The sequence below is a fragment of the Lontra canadensis genome, unplaced genomic scaffold (assembly GCF_010015895.1).
Source record: "Lontra canadensis isolate GAN:19392208 unplaced genomic scaffold, GSC_riverotter_1.0 scaffold11, whole genome shotgun sequence".
Classification (NCBI taxonomy): Eukaryota; Metazoa; Chordata; class Mammalia; order Carnivora; family Mustelidae; genus Lontra; species Lontra canadensis.
The window spans coordinates 24,638,270-24,655,793 of record NW_022631005.1 but is presented as its reverse complement, the minus strand read 5'-3'; the positions used below and the strand labels follow the sequence as shown (position 1 = coordinate 24,655,793).

The window sequence follows — 17,524 nt, the reverse complement described above, 5'->3', positions numbered from 1 at the left end:
GGTTAGTTCAGTTGCCTAGTTAGTTAGTCAGTTAGTCTAGTTGCCTTTTGAACTGCTGCTCCTTTTCCATGCCCCAGCATGGGTGAATCTGTGCACGGGTACCTCTGTGCTATCTCTTCCTGCTGCAGTTTACATCAGGGTTGGGTTTCCTGTTGTTACTGTGTCTCTGTTTCTCCTGCTGTTCTCTGTGTGGCCTCTCTATCTTGTTGTACAGAAGCTGTTCAATCAGTCCTCAGTTCTTCTTGAGGGGAAGCTGCTCTAGATGTTGGTATAGATTTGGTATGTCTGTGGAAGGAGGTAAGCTAAAGGTCTTCCTAGCACCATCTCAGACCTAAATCTTCCCTTTTTCCTTTGAGGAGTTTTATTGTTTCAGGTCTTATATTCAAGTCTTTAATCAATTTTGAATTGATTTGTGTACATGGTATAAAGTAGGGGGTCCAGTTTTCCCATCACCATTTATTGAGGAGACTATCCTTTTTCAATTTTATATTCTTGGCTCGTTTGTGAAAATCAGTTGACTCTAAAATAAATTTAATAAGGCGGGGGAGGGACGCACCTGGGTGCTTCAGTTGGTTAAGTGGCCGGCTCTTGGTTTTGGCTCAGGTTTGTGAGATCCAGCCTGGTATTGGGCTTCACGATCAGTAGGGAGTCTGCTTGAGGATTCTCTCTGCCCTTCCCCTTGTACTGTGTCTCTAAAATAAATCTTAAAAAAAAAAAAAATCAGTTGACATAGTTTTATTTTTGGGCCCTCTATGCTCTTCTATTGATCTATGGATTTGTTTTTATAGCAATACCATAATGTTTTGATTACTACAGCTTTGTAATATAGTTGGAATCTGGAAGCCTGATTCCTCCAACTTTGTTCTTTTTTCTCAAGATTGCTTTGCTATTTTTAGTTTTGTGGTTCCAAACAAATTTTAAAGAAAAATTTTTTTCTATTTCTATGAAAGATGCTGCTGGAATATTAATAGGGATTACACTGCATCTCTAGATTTCTTTGGGTAGTAAGGACTTTCTCATAATATAAATTTTTCCCACCCATGAATATGGACTATCTTTCCATTTGTGTCTTTTCAGTTTTTTTTTTTTCATTAAAGTTTGGTAGTTTCAGTGTACATATCTTTTACCTCCTTAGTTAGATGTATTCCTAAGTATTTTATTCTGTTTGATGCTTTTATGGCATTTTTATTTGGTTAGTATTTTAAAATTGGCACATGGGTCATTTCATCTTAAACCATCATTCATTTATTACATCTGAGAACATTGTTACTAGAACTGCCACCTTAGTTTAATCTAAAGAGGTAACTTCTTGGGGCGCCTGGGTGGTTCAGTGGGTTAAACCTCAGCCTTCAGCTCAGGTCATGGTCTCAGGGTCCTGGGATCAAGCCCCGCATCGGGCTGTCTGCTTGGCAGGGAGCCTGCTTCCCCCTCTCTCTGACTGCCTCTCTGCCTACTTGTGATCTCTCTCTCTATGTCAAATAAATAAATAAAATCTTAAAAAGAAAAATAAAGAGGTAACTTCCACTGATACCTGACCTACTTAGACCTAAGTCTCACTTGCAAGCACCCCATGCTTGAGGAAAAACAGCCTGCCGGTTTCTCAGCTCTCAGCCGGTTTCTCAGCTCTCAGCCGTGAGGAATCCTAGGTTACCCTGGCAATGAGGCAGAAAACTGCAAAGAGCCTGACCAGCAAAGCAGAAAGGAGGAGAAAGCAAGCCCGACCTAATTTATAAAATAAACACCACTATTTGCTCTCATACAATAGAAGTTATAAACCTTAAGAACTCTAAAAGGATAATTCATGATTGAATAATCTTTCTTTAAAAGCAAGTCCTCTACATTGTAAAACATCAGCAACTAATGAAGACTGTAAAGTGCTCAAATAAATAAATGAAATTTACATCCAAACAGTATTTACAAACAGGACTTTCATGAATGTAATTCTTCCTTGGGCCTGTATTTTGTGTAGTTCTACCTTACCTCGCATGACTTCGATATTTTGCAGGACTTGTAACCTGGTTTTGTTTTATTGTCATGCTTTTATTTTTGAATATCAATGATACATTAGTATTACCACTGTCTTTTTGAAACCTATATTTCCATCTGCTCATGCTTTAGTATAAAGTGTTTTATCGTCCTACTCTTTTTAAAAGAGGTACCAGTAAAAATACACTTTTAATAAGACTGGGATTTTAAAAACAAAGTAATAGCCAGGAGATAAAGGGCACTTGGACATTGAACGTAGTTTTATGCATTAAAATTAACTAACTGACAAATGAAGTTCAAGTGACATTCTATGTTTTCAGTTTTTAAACAGTTTTAACAATTACTAGGTTTAACAAATCTAGAACACCGAATTATCTACAAACACTGTAGGTCCAATTAGCTTATTTTCAGAAGCATCTTTTCAATAAAGACAGTCTGCTAAGAAATAAAACAAATAGGGCAACACTCAAAATGTGTGCTCAAAGCCCATTTTGGAGGCAGTCAGTGAGTAAGAATCTCTCTCGCATACAAACCAGGGTGCTCATGCTTGCCCCCGAATTCCTGGATGATTTGCCTCCGAAATTTCCCTTGCAGTTTTCCAGTGTTCTGAATCTACACGCAGCAGTTCATAACCAATACTAATCCAGCAGCATTTTCCAAGTAATTGAGAGTATATTTTTCAAATACAATCTATGCATAATACCATGATTAAGGTACTACAGGGGGAAATGAAAGCTCAACAAAACCTTACTGAAACATAATTGAGAGCCTGCCTAAAATCATGAAGATCACAGAAATATTTAGTGTTGTATCTCAGTTTGTGTTAAGAACTTTCAAAAGGTATTGGACACTAAAAGCATATAATACGAAAGGGAAAGTTGAATTCTTGATTTTTTGCTCTAAAAATGTTCACTCTTCATATGAGAAACATGAAAAAAATGTGTTCGGTTCCTCCACATGTAAACCATTTGTCATCCATTCAACAATTTTTATACTTCACTTCTTCACCAAAAATCTTGTGATGTCTGATCCATGCTTTGATGCTAGAGACTGTCTTCTCCCCTGGCTTCTTTCCTTAGCTTGTCTGGCAGTTCTCTAAAAGGTAAAAAATATAAATGGTACACCTGTTAGGAAGAGAGTACTGGTTTTGGAATCTCAAAAACTTTATTAGTCTGGAAAAATCTACATTATCACCATGCCCAGTTCCAGTGCTTTGCCCTCAGATGGCACACCATGCCACAAGAGGACCCCAATAGCTCTAGTAAATGCCCCAGGGTCCTAGGTTCACTTAGGACCAGATGCTTTGGAGAATGACTTACTCCCCAGTGAGACTGTGAATCCCTCATTTGAAGACTTTAGGAGGCCCTGATTCTCATCTAAGTAAGGGCATACATAAGGCATTGTGATTTCTCCCAGTGTGGTGCATGTAAGGCCTACTGGCTTTCCATTCTGGGGGCTCAGAAGCCACTCCCAAGCCAATGCAGAAAAACAAAGTGAGGTAGATCAAAACCGGATTCTTCTGCTATTTCCACAAATAAAATTTCTCATGAGAATCTAAAAATGATTACAGAAGGGGTGGATTTTCTTTTTGCTACATAGTAATTCTCTTAATAGGTCTTGCATGTGCCAATAATTTTCATGGCTGAGAAATCAGATGACTTTTTTCCCAGTTGAAGTTCAGGTATGTGAAGTTATCCAGGTGGCAGGTGTGGGGAGAGAGAAGAGGGTTAAAACTGAAAGCAAAAAACCCTACTTAAAAGATCCATTTTATGTAAGAATTGTATTTGTGAAGAAACTGAGGAACCTAAAGTATTAAAATAAGGCTAAAAGTGCTTATACAGTATGAACAATGGCAAAGGATCTGAACAGTTTTTGAAATGTCAATACCACTGATTAGCATTTTTAGAACCCTTAGTATCTTTGGTAAACAAAATAGTGGCAGGCCCTTCTTCTGCCCTCACATGAGCACTGATGAGCTCGCTCAGTTCAATGGGCACTCTCATCCCCCAACAGAGTCGGGAGACAGGAGGAGACCACAGTCCTTTGGTAAACTGCTTGGAGTTAAATTCCTACGGTCAAACCCTTCATTCCGTGGTTTTACATGTGAGAATCTAAAGGAACAACCTCAAAACAGAAAGAACAGTGTGTAAACAGGAGATATAAACCACTTCAATGTTCATCAGTCTGGGAGTGGCTAAATAAATTATAGCAGACATATACTCAATAGAATAACGTGTAGCCATTTTTGATGATAAACATAAATGCTTATTATGGGAACATGGGAAAATGCTTAAATCCTGTCACAATTAGAAAGAGTTAGATACAAAGTGCGTATTGAATGTATGCTTCTTTCTAAGAAAACTTTAATCAGCAGATCCTTTTGCTAGATGGCCTGTTAAAAGTCCATGCTACTTGGTAAATAATAGTTGGTAAATAATACTGTTGGTAACTATTTTCCCCTGCGGTTTTAAGCAACAGGTAATAGCTCAAAAAGGAGCCAAGGTTAACAAGTTTTGCACTTTGGCCAAGAGTGTAATGTCTGCATGTTGAACTGAAGGAGGGGTCCTGGAAAGAATTTATTAATGTTCTCTGACATGTCAAGATAGCCTTAGCTGCAAACGTCAACACATATCACTGCCTCAGTTCACCAGTCTGCTGGGTTGATGGTCTGGGTCACTTCCACACCATGTAAGTTACATTCATTTTCTTCTAGGCGGTGGTGACAATTCCCTGTCCCAGAATGAATTCAAAGGAAAGCAGCTTCTCTTCTGTCTGGGACTGGGAACTCCTATCAGCCTTGAGAGGAAACTCAGGTGATGAAGGGAATAAAGCCATCTCGGAACCCAGACCAGGGATACGGCTTCATCCACTCAGCCTCCTACGCCTGTGTACACACTTTTCTTTGCTGTCCCAGGATGAAGCCACATGGGTCTGCATAGTGTCACTCACCTCCCTGTGACACACTGTGCACAGCGTCTGCAGGTTGTCCAGGGAGCACTGTCCTCCTCCACCAGACACGGGCTTGATGTGGTCCACCTGCCAGAAATGCCCTTCTCCTGGGCTTCTTATCATTTCATTAAGCTGCAGTAAGAACACAAGATCAGCACTTTTCAACATATGCTGTGGGAACTGGTGGTTTTGCCTTGTGCAATCATGTTTATACAGCAAAATCACAGCAAAAAATACATTAGGATGGCTTTTTATAGCTTTTATTGTGAATAGGAAAAAGTCTCTAGGTTAGCAATTTGAAAGCAATAAAATATGTTTCTAGAAAAAGTTCTTTTTCCCTTACCTAACCCATTTTGAAAAAATTACAAGCAAGTATAAAGTACCAAGACTCCTGACAGATGGGGAAAAATTACTTGCTTCTGCACCTTTGAGCTAGTTTAGATAGTCAGTAAAGAAAACTGTGACAAGAATGAGATCAGATTAGAAATTAAAAAAAATTCTGAATATTACTGAGTCAAATAATCTTTAATTATTGACCTAAAGTCATTTGTTATTATAAACAGTGAAAGTTTAACAGCTGTCACCCGGAACCTTTATGCCATTCATCTGGGAACCTCCCCAGTTCCATGGACTGGAACGAAGTTTCCACAACAAATCTCTCTCACTGGCCTATCTAGAATAGACAAAGTTGTCCACGTAAAGCAGCACTATTTAGTCCAGCTCACATATATGCACTTTATATTTTATCCTTGATGACCTACATTAAAATGGGATGTATTTTAGCATCCTGCTCGAGACAGTAAATCCAGCTCAGCATTGTAGTTTTTTCAATATGATAAAGATGAGCATGAAGCTTGTTCGTATTTGCATGATCTTGGACAAGGCCGAAATTAAAATCGCTGCATGCTGCTGGCCAGGGGAACCTGTGTCATGGATCTAACACACTTTGTCAGACACGTGGAGGCAGAGGGACCTAACCAGCAGTGCCCAGCCCGAGAGGAGCCCCAAGAGGCAGCAGGGTGGAGCAGTGAACTCTGTCCAGCTGAGGCCAGCCTTGTGAGAAGCAGTTACAGATGGCCATCTTGTGCGTCAAGCAAATGACACGTTCTTAGGAAAGAATATCCATTTTGTCTGCTTTTTGTAATCATTTTTTTTGCTCACGACAGTCTCTCCTCGGGCGGACTCTCTAATCCAGAGGTGCTTCTCTATTCCTTCTAGTAGTTCCCAGTCACATGGGTCAGTCTTCAGCATCCTAAATTTACCTCTTAAAACAACCACTCCCTCTCTGGAGTGGTCCTCGCCAATATGAGCCCTATGGTGCTCTCTAGCCTTGGAACACTTTTAATAGCATACTATGTAATAACTTCTGTTCCTGGACAGGCTGCTTTCAGAATGTCCTTGTGTCCTTTCATTGTGTGTCTTCTGGAAGACTGCTCTGAGGCAGCAGACAGTTACTGCCGTCTGGCTGACACCCCTGGGATGGGTGCGTGTGTCCCTCACCAATTAGACTAAAGGATATTTCAGGAACTCTGGGTATCATGAAGGAAATAGTATATTTCCCTAGCCCTCAAAGTCATGCTAATTCATCTTGTAGAGATGTTTAATTAATTAATTCTGTCATAATTTGGTGATACTAGGCAAATAAAAATGTCTGATTTGACCAACTGGCAGAAATTTATCCATTACTTTAGTGGGGAGAGAATGGCTCAGGAGTGACTTTTAAAATTAAACATTTTTCTCTAGTTTGGAACTTAGAACCGATTAGATCACAACATTAGAAACCAGTTGAATTTTGGAAATAAAAGTGAAAACTGGTTATTGTTTTCTAAGAGTAATATTTTTTCCATAAATTGCTCTGCCAGAATTACATTTTACAGTGGGATGAACATAAATATTTTCTTCTCATTGTAATTATATTTTGGGGGTTATCTTCCTCTTGTCGTTCAATACTAACATCATGAAAAGTGGAACAACCAGACCATAGGTACTTCTTGATGGAATGTATCATCTGTTAAGCTCTCTTCCCAAAATAATTTAATCAGAATCTAATTAAGCCACAATATCTTATAACTATTATTCCGGAATCAGGGGGATAGGGAAACATGTCAAATAATACCATGAGGATACAGGAAGACAAATCCATAATGTAGGAAATCCTATAGGCAAATGATTCAGTTTCTTGAATAGTCAATGGTATAAAAAAAGGAATGGGGTGATATTATAGATTAATTGGAACATAAGAAATATAATGAAGAAATGCAGTGTGTGGATCATATTGTGATCCTAATTTGAACAAAGCAACTGCAAAAAGATATTTTGAGACAATCTGGGAAACCAAGCCTGGAGTTACTAAGTAATGATAATTGTTTTGGGTATGATAATGGGCACTGGGCTACAGGATTATATTTTAAAAAGAGACAAAAAGAAGGAGGGTGGAAGGAAGTCTCTGTGAGAGGTACATAATGGAAGTATTTAAAGAGGAAATGAGGGGCACCTGGATGGCTCAGTTGGTAGAGCATACAACTCGATCTCAGGGTCTTGAGTTCAAGTGCCACAATGGATGTAGACATTATTTAAAAAAAAAAAAAAATGTTGTCTGGAATTTGCTTTAAAATAATCCCAGGAGAAAAAAACGACTGAGGTGAGGGACAAATGAAAATGAAGGCAAAATGCTGATAACTGTTCAAGTTCGGTGATGGGTCTGTGGGTTGATTTTTCTATTTTTGTATGTCTATTTCAAAAATTGCCATATTAAAAAGTTAAAAAAGTTGAGTCAGTATTCATCACTCAGTACAATGCAGACTTCTGTCACATAATTATAATTTACCTGTTCCAGTGGGAGCTTTGAGATCCAGGTAATATCCAGAAGATTCTTCCTCTGGCTTTTGGGGGCATCTCTCAGACGTAAAAAGAGTTCTTGTGCATTCAGATTACATAGCTGACACACACCATGTTCAATTTCAAATACTTTGGCTCGCAGGTAATTGTTATTAGATCGAATCCAAAACTCTTCCTGACATTTCAGAGAGCAAAACCGTGAATCCCAAGCGTTCACTTTACACTCTTGCTTAGTTTGGCAAGTGGGTTGCTGACAGCGAAGGCAAAGTGGATTTCCTTCATTATCCACAGCTTGCACATAGCCTTTGGATATAGAAGGCTTCCCAGTGAGAACAGCTTGGGCTACGCAGGGATTTAGAAATGGAACACATACTCCATCATCAAGGAACTTTCTAGAATTGAGCAAAACATGCAATAACTAACTAATGAGCACTTAATACCAAAGAATCACTACTTCAAATAATGAACGGTCTTCAAAGGTTCTGTACGGATAAACAGTAAATGCAGGACCCACAGATTCTGCGATTCAGTGTGGAAACAACAGAGAGTCAGCACTTGATGCTCCATGCCAAATAAAGGAAAGAATGGGGGTGTTACAAAATTCATTTGAATACAAATATGCTGCCTCTCTTGGGAATTTAGATATCTTCAAGTTAAACAATCAGACTTGGAAATACCTGGGGAAGCTGGCAAATGAGAAGTTAGAAAATCCTTTTTCAGCCTAAGAAAGGACGGACTAATGTGAAACCCCACCTGAAGCTGGGGCTCCTATGCTCTGCGTGTGTTGGACCACACACTGCAGGAGGACAGGCTTCCATGACACCCTGTGGCAGCCCCTGCTGGCCTACAGCAGACAGTCACACCCACAGAGTGACAGAGCCAAGGTGCTAACAGTGTTTTTAGGAATTGGAATGGAAGACTTGCTAAGTATGTGCCTCTACAGGTATATCCAGATTTGACTGAATTAAAATGAGAAATGAAACATGACAGGACATGCACTCAATTTGTTAAAAGGAAAAGGCACATTCCTCAATTATGTTGAAAGGTCCTACATGGAATTACCACAACTGCTTGCCTATTTTCCGTGGCTGTTAGAAGCGTTAAAAGAAAAAGCTTCTTGTGATAGAGCTCATGCCTGGGAACATCTAGTGTCTTTGGGTGGGTCACTTGGTCTACCTGGTCTCAGGGTCCTTCTGATGTCTAAGGTGAGGACATCCTACTCCTCACAGGGTTACTAGGAGAATGGAGGAGCTACCATACCGTGAAAGCTCTTTCTAACCTGTAAGTGGCCACATCAAGGTCAAGCATGATCACAAACATGAATACAGAACTCTAAAGGAGGACACATAGTACTACGGTCCTCCTCATAAATGAAACCTTACTGTGTAGGAAGTTCCTGTGGCCCGGACTCCTTTGTGATGAGACGGACATGGCCCCCATCCTTCTTCACCTTGTCCAATGAGGCTACAGCAACATCTTCTTTGGTGATGTATCTAAAACAATTACATGTTAAGTAGATTTCCTCTCTTCTAAGTTTTTCTATTTCATGCTCCTATCCCTCCTTGTAAAAGCAAGAGGAGAAAAGCCAAGACAGGAATCTTCATGGTGCTAATTACCAATATTAGGGAATATTTCCTACCTTTCCATTGGCTTCCACGTGTGGGAAACACATTTCTGTTCCAAAGTGGTTTTTTCAAGATTTATTTTTCTAAGTCTTTCAAGAGTCATTCAGTATCCTCTGGACCAGTTTTCACTTAGGGGACAAGAGGAGTGGGTGTAGGAATAAGAAACAACCAAATCCACGCACAACTGACAGCTGTGAGTAAAGAGCTTGCCACGCTGTGTGGAGAATCTCTTCCTGCATGTGTACCTCCCTCTTGGCCTTTTTGTCCAGGTTCCTTCAGCCACCTTGATCGGTTACAATAGGGTATCAGCGTACTGGGGGAAAGTGATTCTCTTTTTAGTTAACCAGGTTTCATCACATCTTCTATATTCCTAAGGCTGTTTCCATTATTATCAGCCATACAGGGCTTATGGAATCTTCCACTGAAATAAAGCCACTCTTGATGTGGGATTCAGAACCTTATTACACAACACTACTGATACCACACAATGGTTTAGGGACTGGAAGTAAAGAGGAAAGTTATTCCAATTAAAGGTGACGGGGGAATTTAAGTAGGTAAAATGCAATTACCCAATTAATTTCTTCTAATTAGCATGGCCCACTTTCTCTGGTAGTTTACACTTATTGTAATTTTTTTCCTTTTTAATTAGTTTAAACATGAATTTCTTCATATTTCCAAGTACTTAATTTGGTATCTTGACAATAAAATTAAAGTTAAATCACAATGGAATTCTGTAATTGTAGGTAAGATCTTAGAAATTTGCTTTTCTGTTAAAGTAGATTTAATAATTAACAGATTTGGTTTTTATAAACTATTAATTTTTTGACTAGCTGATACATGCACATATTTCGAAATTCAAAAGGCAGGCAGTGGTGTATATGGTGAAGAGCAAGTTTAGCATCCATTTCCAGCCCTCCTCCAAAGTTAGCTCTATGATCAGTTTTTAACACATCCTCTTAGAATGTTTTTCTGTGTATAGGTTTATACCTTTTATTTTCTCAGTATTGTTACTGACATATAACTTATACCATAAAATTTCCCATTTTAAAGTTTACATTTCAGGGCATTCTAGTTCATTCACAAGGTTGTCCAGCCATCACCACTAATTCCAGAACAATTTCATCACCCCAGAAAGAAACCTGTATTCATTAGCAGTCATTCCTCATTATACTTTTTTTTTTTTTTAAAAAGCAAATGGTAGCATAATAAACACTAATCTCCACCTTGCTCTTTTTTACCTACACATCCATCTGAGAGGTCTTTCCACATTAGTACATACGGGTCACCCTGTTTTTTAATGATGACATGTTATTCCATTATTTCAATAAACCATATAATATGTTTAACCAGTTTCTGATTAATGGCCATTAGTTCACTATTCTAGTCTCTGCTATCTCAAATAGTGCTGTAATATCCCCGCACTTATTTCTACACATTAAATCCTTGTAGAATAAATTTTCTGGAAGCAGAACTGCTGGGTCAAAGGTCTTGGGTGCTTTAAATTTGGACAGATTTTGACACATCGCGCTCTCCTTTGGGTTTGTACCAACCAATAGAGGGGCCTACTGGCAAGGCGGGAGTGGACCTGTTTCGTTACACTTAAACTAGCACAAGATATGTCAGTTAAAAACATCTTTGCTAATGGTGATACATATCTCCTTATAGCTTTAAATCTGCATTTCTCCTGGGAAGAGTGACCCTCTTTTCATATATTTGCATTTCTACTGGTGTGTTATTCTGAAAGCAAATTAAAAAAGAATCACAGTGAATTCTTCCAGAATTCTCTAACTTGCCCTTTTGGTTCCTAAATTTCCCATATCCCCTCATCCCCCAATTCTTCAACCATTTCATTCCCTCGACAAAAGCACTTTACCAAAGTATTTCAGTGGATTCTAATGAACTCAAACACTTCCTGGCTTTGAGGGGCAAGGGGATATTAAGCCTTGCCTCAGGTATTATTCAGTGTTTAAAAGCTTCAAGACCTAATTCAGTAACTTTAAAAGATGCTGAGAAATCTATTCAGAGATTTAAGAGCTAAAAATAACCTTTCCTACAAGAGATTTAAGCACAAAATTCTGGAAACCACAAGAAAGAGATCAATCAACCCCAAAGCGGGAGGTTGGCATCTTCTCAAACATGGCTGTGTTACCACCATTTAATTTTCCATTGAGGTTTGCTGGGAAGCTGATGTAAGTGTACCACCTCTCAAAAGGATTAGTGTAAGAATAGGGAAGGGAGAACATTGCCTACTGAAGTAATTCCTGGGTGGGCATGGCAGTATTAGATGGCAAATTTTAGAGAAGAGAAGAGTGTGTTGGAAAGTGGCCACAACAGTGAAAACAGTGCTGGGCTCTAGGATGCTGACCTGCTTTGGGGGTCCAAAGAAATCGCTGGCATCCTAACCCTAACAGGGCTCCGAGGAAAGCAGGCCTGCCTTTGACAAATGCGAACTAAGCAGCTGGAACAAGAGCTGGTGACCTTGGCTTCCATCCACATTTAAGACGGAGCTACTCAAAGCTAACTGCAAAATCTGAGCTTGGAAGGGTTCCGCGCGCGAAATGGTGTGTATCACTGCAGGATAATCTGGCTGGAGATCTAGCCACTGCTTAAAATTACTGTCTGTGTGTCTTTATTCTAAGGCCATTCCATTTTTTTAGAGAGGAATCCTCTAATTTTCTGCTCAAAAGTAAAATGTGTGTAGTACCCTGGAAGTGAAGAAAGGGGTCTGGAGAGTGCTGGTTTCCAATAGAACGCCTTTTCCTTTATCTCCACTAAGCCTGGTGTTTCCAAGGCTGGTGCCTCCCTGGTTCAGTTTCAACAGAAAGTAAACTGGTAGGACAGTGGGAGGGCAAGGCATCCAGTGTCTACCTGCTCCTCATACAGACTTCCAATCAGGGCTGTTGCGCAGCCCAATCTCTCACACCTGCTTTAAGAGAGACACAGTTACGCCAAGTCACGGGACCTGCTGGGGTTGTCCAGCAAGAACAAGCACGCTTCCCCAAAGCACACCCCTCTGCGGGCACATAGTTTTGTTTTCGTTGCTCTGCTAAGTCCACTTCCCTGGAGCCTTCCCTCTCTCTCCCTCTTTCTCATCAGTCACTGAGGTCTCCAGATCTACCTCTCGGCACCACTCCCCATCCTCTTTCCTCCATTCCCATCGCTCCTGATGTCTCTTAACTTATGTGGGAGGCAGTATCTTAACCATCTCTCCCTAGGACTCCTCCTGTCTCTCGTATTCAGGCAAGCACTCATCTAGGTCCTGTGGTAAAGGGACTTTGTAGATGTAACTCGGGTTACTAATCAGCTGACCTTAAGGGAGCAATTCCAAGAATGAGAAGGATTTGACACACCATTGCTGGCCCATGGATGTAGGAACTCCTGTGTTAGAACTTGCAAAAAGCCTCTAGAAGCTAAGGGCAAGCCCCACTCTGACAGCCAGCAAGAAAACCCAAGTCCTACAATCACAAGGAAATGAATTCTGTCAACGACCTGACTGAGTGTGGAAATGGACTCCGGACTCTCAGGGAGAGTCCAACCCGCTGATACCTTGAATTCAACCTTAGAAAATCCAGAGCAGAGAAACCAGTAGGGCCAGTTCAGGCCTCTGACGTACAGAACTGTGAGAGAATACATTTCTGTTGCTTTGAGCTGCTAAGTTTGTGGTGATGTGTTACATAAGGCAGTAAAAGAAAGCCAATGCAGCCTGCTTCCTTATTTCAGGTCCTCCCTTTTGATCTCATTTAGCAACTGCTGGCAGGGCGAGCTCTGGAAAACATAAGTCCGACTGATGACTCTTCTGCTTGACACAGGTCTTAGCTTTCATATAGCATCTCCATAAAATCTGATAGGTAACACCGTGTGCCTGACTTGGGTTTGTATTGGTTTCATAACTTCTGCTTTTACACCTGCTCAGCCAGCTTTCTTGGGTGGTTCTCTAAGTGGTCGCCTATGTCTGATGGGGAGGCAACAAGTCTAGAAATGGCTGGAGTGGGCTGTAAGTTTAATTAAGAAGGAAATTAAGGTGATGCAAAGAGAAGACCAATACTGCAACTAAGACGGTGGTGATGACAATGAGAAAATGTAGGGAACAGGAAGAAGACTCGAGAGGAACAGCATAGGCAGGCATCATGCTTTCTGTTACACATAGGTGGGTCTCTGTATGTGTAGGGGTGTGTGTGCATGTGTGTGTATGTACATATATCAACATACACGTATATTTTAAATGTCTTTTTTACATAAAGTAATAAGCATTCATGGGAAATATTTAAGCATTATGGAAGAGTTTAGGTGAGTCCCAAACTGGTAGCCTGTAGACAAATCCAAGCAGTCAAGGGGCTTTAACTGATTCGTATAGTATTTTACTTTTAACCTGAATTTGAATGACTTCAGATGGTTTAGGCATTTCCCAATTTGTCATACTTCTCCCCCCTACCTCAACCTTTTCTGGTTTTACACTTGATCTCATGTGTTCATTCATGGTTCCTGCTTTGCTTTTAGTCAAAGGAGTTTGCGATCCAGGCCTAAAGTATACAGTCCCTACTATCTCCACGACTCCTCTATTATATGGTCTATAGCAAGACCCCCCATCAGGGGCACTGTCGACATTCTGAAACAGATAATTGCTTGGGAGTGCAGTTCTGTTCACTGTAGGATTTTCAGCCGTATCCCAGGCCTCTAGCCACTACATGTTCCCCAGTTGTAGCCCCTAATTATAAGAAACTAAAATGTCTCCTAACATTGCCATCCTGGGGGAGTCAAAGTGCCCTCAGCTGAGAACTACTGTCTTAAAGAAACCTCTAGTAAGAGTTTCTAGGGTACCCTTCTAGATACTTCCTGTGTCATGACAGCAATTACATATATCTGTATCTCCATCCTTTTTTTTTAACACTTATTTTTACTCTTAATAATGTATCACAATGGGGCGTCTGGGTGGCTCAGTGGGTTAAGCCGCTGCCTTCGGCTCAGGTCATGATCTCAGGGTCCTGGGATCGAGTCCCGTATCGGGCTCTCTGCTCGGCAGGGAGCCTGCTTCCCTCCCTCTCTCTCTCTGCCTGCCTCTCTGTCTACTTGTGATCTCTGTCAAATAAATAAATAAAATCTTTAAAAAAAAAAATAATGTATCACAAGTATCATTCCTTCTTCTCACATATGACGATACCATATGCCACATTTTGCAACAGCTGAAGGGATCTGTCACTGCACAGGGATACGAGCTGGATGATCAGCCGCACCTTCTCCCGCATCATTGATGGATGTTTTTTACCCGTGTGCATGGAAAAGTCTAGAGACCGTAAACTGGTGGGGTGAAGACACATGACTGGTGTGTGGAGACAGCAAGAGTCACAGGAGCTTGTTCTGCCACGCGGCTGTTCAGTTTGGTGCTTTGGGATCTCTTCCCATGCAGGAGCTGGGCGGCAGAACAGCGGACTGTGCATCGCTGCTTCCTGCCGAGGGGACAGTCTACGGCGAAGGGGGCCTGAGGTCCCGCAGGGTGTGCCCGAGCAGGGCAGAGATGACTATGTAGCCAAGAAAGGAAAGTACGTGTACAGGGATTAGGAAAACCCTACAATGATTAAGGTAAAACATAGACAGGACACACTGGATCTTTTGCTTCTGGCCATGGGCATGAGACTAGTTCCCTGCCACCCTCTGGGTGCTAATGTGACAAGCAGAACTGGTCCCCTGCTGCACGGCACCCAGATTCACGCTACAGGAGCACAGGGCAGTGGCTCTTCTAACAGGGACGTGTCTTCCTGTCGGTAAACTGTGTCCTGGCTTTGGCAGGTCACAGGTCACACCGTCTGTCACTCTTGCCTTTCTTCCGATAAGTGGGTACTCATGGGAACCAAGACCCAGAAAACCTGATCTTTCCAGCAGATCTGATCAAATTCACAAAATATCTAATTATGGTGCTATAAAACAAGCTGTTATTTTATGTATGATTTTCTCTGAACTCATCAGGATTTCATTAGCGACGACATAAAATGTCTCAGACACCACCCCCCAACCCTGTGCCATGCCCCCGGCATAAATACCAGGACAAATAATGAACTACAAAATAAAGAAGAAAGACAACGCATACCTTTTCGTACTATTTTGTTTGGTTTGTTGCTTTATGATCTCTTCCAAAGCAAGAAGTGGGCTACAGAAGAGCTGCCCGCTTTTCCTGATCATCTTTTGCTTCATGGCAGTTAGACTACTCCATTCTCGAACAAACCTCAAAATCTGGCAGAACATGAGATAATGAAAAGAGTTTCCAGCTCACCAGGCATCTTCCTTTGAAAGTAAAGCCCCTTATCCCATCAGAAAACTGCTGTTTTATTATATCTCCAAATAGGTTTCCAAATGCCACAATTTCAGGCTTGCTTCAGTTTGATGCATCTTCACATCTATTGTGAAACACCTGTGGCCAGGGCTGCAGAGGTCTCTTTGAACGCAAAGACTCTCAAAAGGTGCATCTCAGGACACCCAGCATACGTCCTTAACACACACGGGGACCAATGGCAACAATGTGCTCAGTGAGACGGAAAGAGGTCCGGCTGTCAGAAGCACAAAGCCAGCAGGGCCCCAGGCAAAAGTGGTCTTGGGGAGAGCGGGTCTTACAGCAGCGGCGGGCTTCAGCGCCACATCTGAGAACTGCTTTGTCCGACTACCTGACTTCTCACAGGAAGGCAGCCAGCAATAAATCTGGGACATTTTTACCAGCATTGCTCTTATTATTAGTCAATTGTATGTAACTGGCTATTTTCTGGGAATCTGAGAATCAGGATTCAATGATATCAGAGAAAATAGCTCACTGCTACCTCTTCCTTGATGGGTGCAACTGAGCCACGGGCAATGTTTGCTTTCCACTCCAAGGGCAGAAACGTAATCACTATTTTCTCGTAAAAAGTGGTACTCTGCATGCAGCCAGCCCCACATGCACTGGCCCTTCTTAGCAGTGAGGATCAATCCGCCACAGATGAGGCTTAAGGCCTCCCAGGCAGGTCGTTGGCCTACGGCTGTGGGCTGGTGCTTCTGAGGGTGCCAGGGTCCCCTGGCACGGCACTGTCCCTGCTTTCAGAATTTGTCATTGATAGAACTTAACCGTCAGAGATAAAATGAGATTGTGTCAGATACGAATATCACAGTTGCTAATCCTGTGAAAGAGAAATTAAACGATGTGAGGATAATTCTATCCACAGAAACAGCAACCCTAGGTGTGATCACTCAGCAAGGAAACAGATCTCACATTTATTCTCAGCAACAAGGTAAATCACAGGCAGCGCCCGCACTGATGAAAATGTGACCAGTGATTTGACTCTGCACCAGGCCAGGAGGTAACTTTGCTTTTCTTAAACTCAAAATGGTCTTAAATTACTCAACAGATTTTAACTTAAAACAAATGCATAGGACTAGTCTTACCAAGGAGCGATTCTGTTTCAGCTGAAAGGTTGCTGGCAAGTCTTCCCAAAGGTCTAATTTTATATCCAAAGGAATGAAGTTACAGTTCATCTGGTTTCCATCCTGATTATAGATTAGGAAGGCATTATTAATCCAACTGGTCTGTATTCCCTACTAATTATTTTAAAAGTAAAGAATTATATTCCTGCACAATATTCCCAGTCTCCTAACAGATAAATGAAGGTAGCACATTGTAACAAGGTTCTACCCACACAGCTGCCCTGCACAGATGCCGGGCGAAGGGAGGGGACAGGCTCCCCAGATCCTCTGAATGCCGCACTGCTCTCCCTCTTAAGGGTAACGATACCACGTAGAGGGCTGTAGTTAAACATGAGGTTTAAATATGGGTATTTCTTTTATAAAGGGGAAGAAAAACCTCTGTATATGAAAGTCTATTGCATCAACAAAAGCTGAAGAACCCATACTGGAATTCCCTCAGCTCAAAAGAAAGAGCCTCCACAATCACTTTGGAAAAAACACACAAAAAGCGCTTAACATATTGATTCAAAGATTAGACATGTAATGGTTGCTCTAAACTCTGAATCAGAGTTGGGATTCTGGCTAACATGAATAGCTCTTTGGAGGGATACTATTACTATAACACAGGATGCTAAACAGCTGTTCCTGATCTTCCTTTTAAGGGGTTTTTATCCAAATTCCTACTTCCGGGTTTACCTCAGCTC

The 17,524-nt window shown here is 41.2% G+C and overlaps 1 protein-coding gene across 4 annotated transcripts in view; it reads right to left on the bottom strand.

The window, feature by feature from the left end:
• Positions 1–2,019: 2,019 nt before the first annotated feature.
• ZRANB3 (zinc finger RANBP2-type containing 3) overlaps positions 2,020–17,524 on the bottom strand; it is a 312,440-nt gene continuing 296,935 nt past the window's right edge. For all 4 annotated transcript variants that reach the window (XM_032856167.1, XM_032856166.1, XM_032856168.1 and 1 more), the window contains 6 exons: positions 16,803–16,904; positions 15,481–15,623; positions 9,156–9,266; positions 7,763–8,165; positions 4,936–5,067; positions 2,020–3,081 (listed from right to left, as the gene is read on the bottom strand). In XM_032856167.1, coding sequence (XP_032712058.1) covers positions 2,983–3,081; positions 4,936–5,067; positions 7,763–8,165; positions 9,156–9,266; positions 15,481–15,623; positions 16,803–16,904 — 990 coding nt within the window. In that variant the 3' untranslated portion in view covers positions 2,020–2,982. The remainder of the gene's footprint in view (positions 3,082–4,935; positions 5,068–7,762; positions 8,166–9,155; positions 9,267–15,480; positions 15,624–16,802; positions 16,905–17,524) is intronic.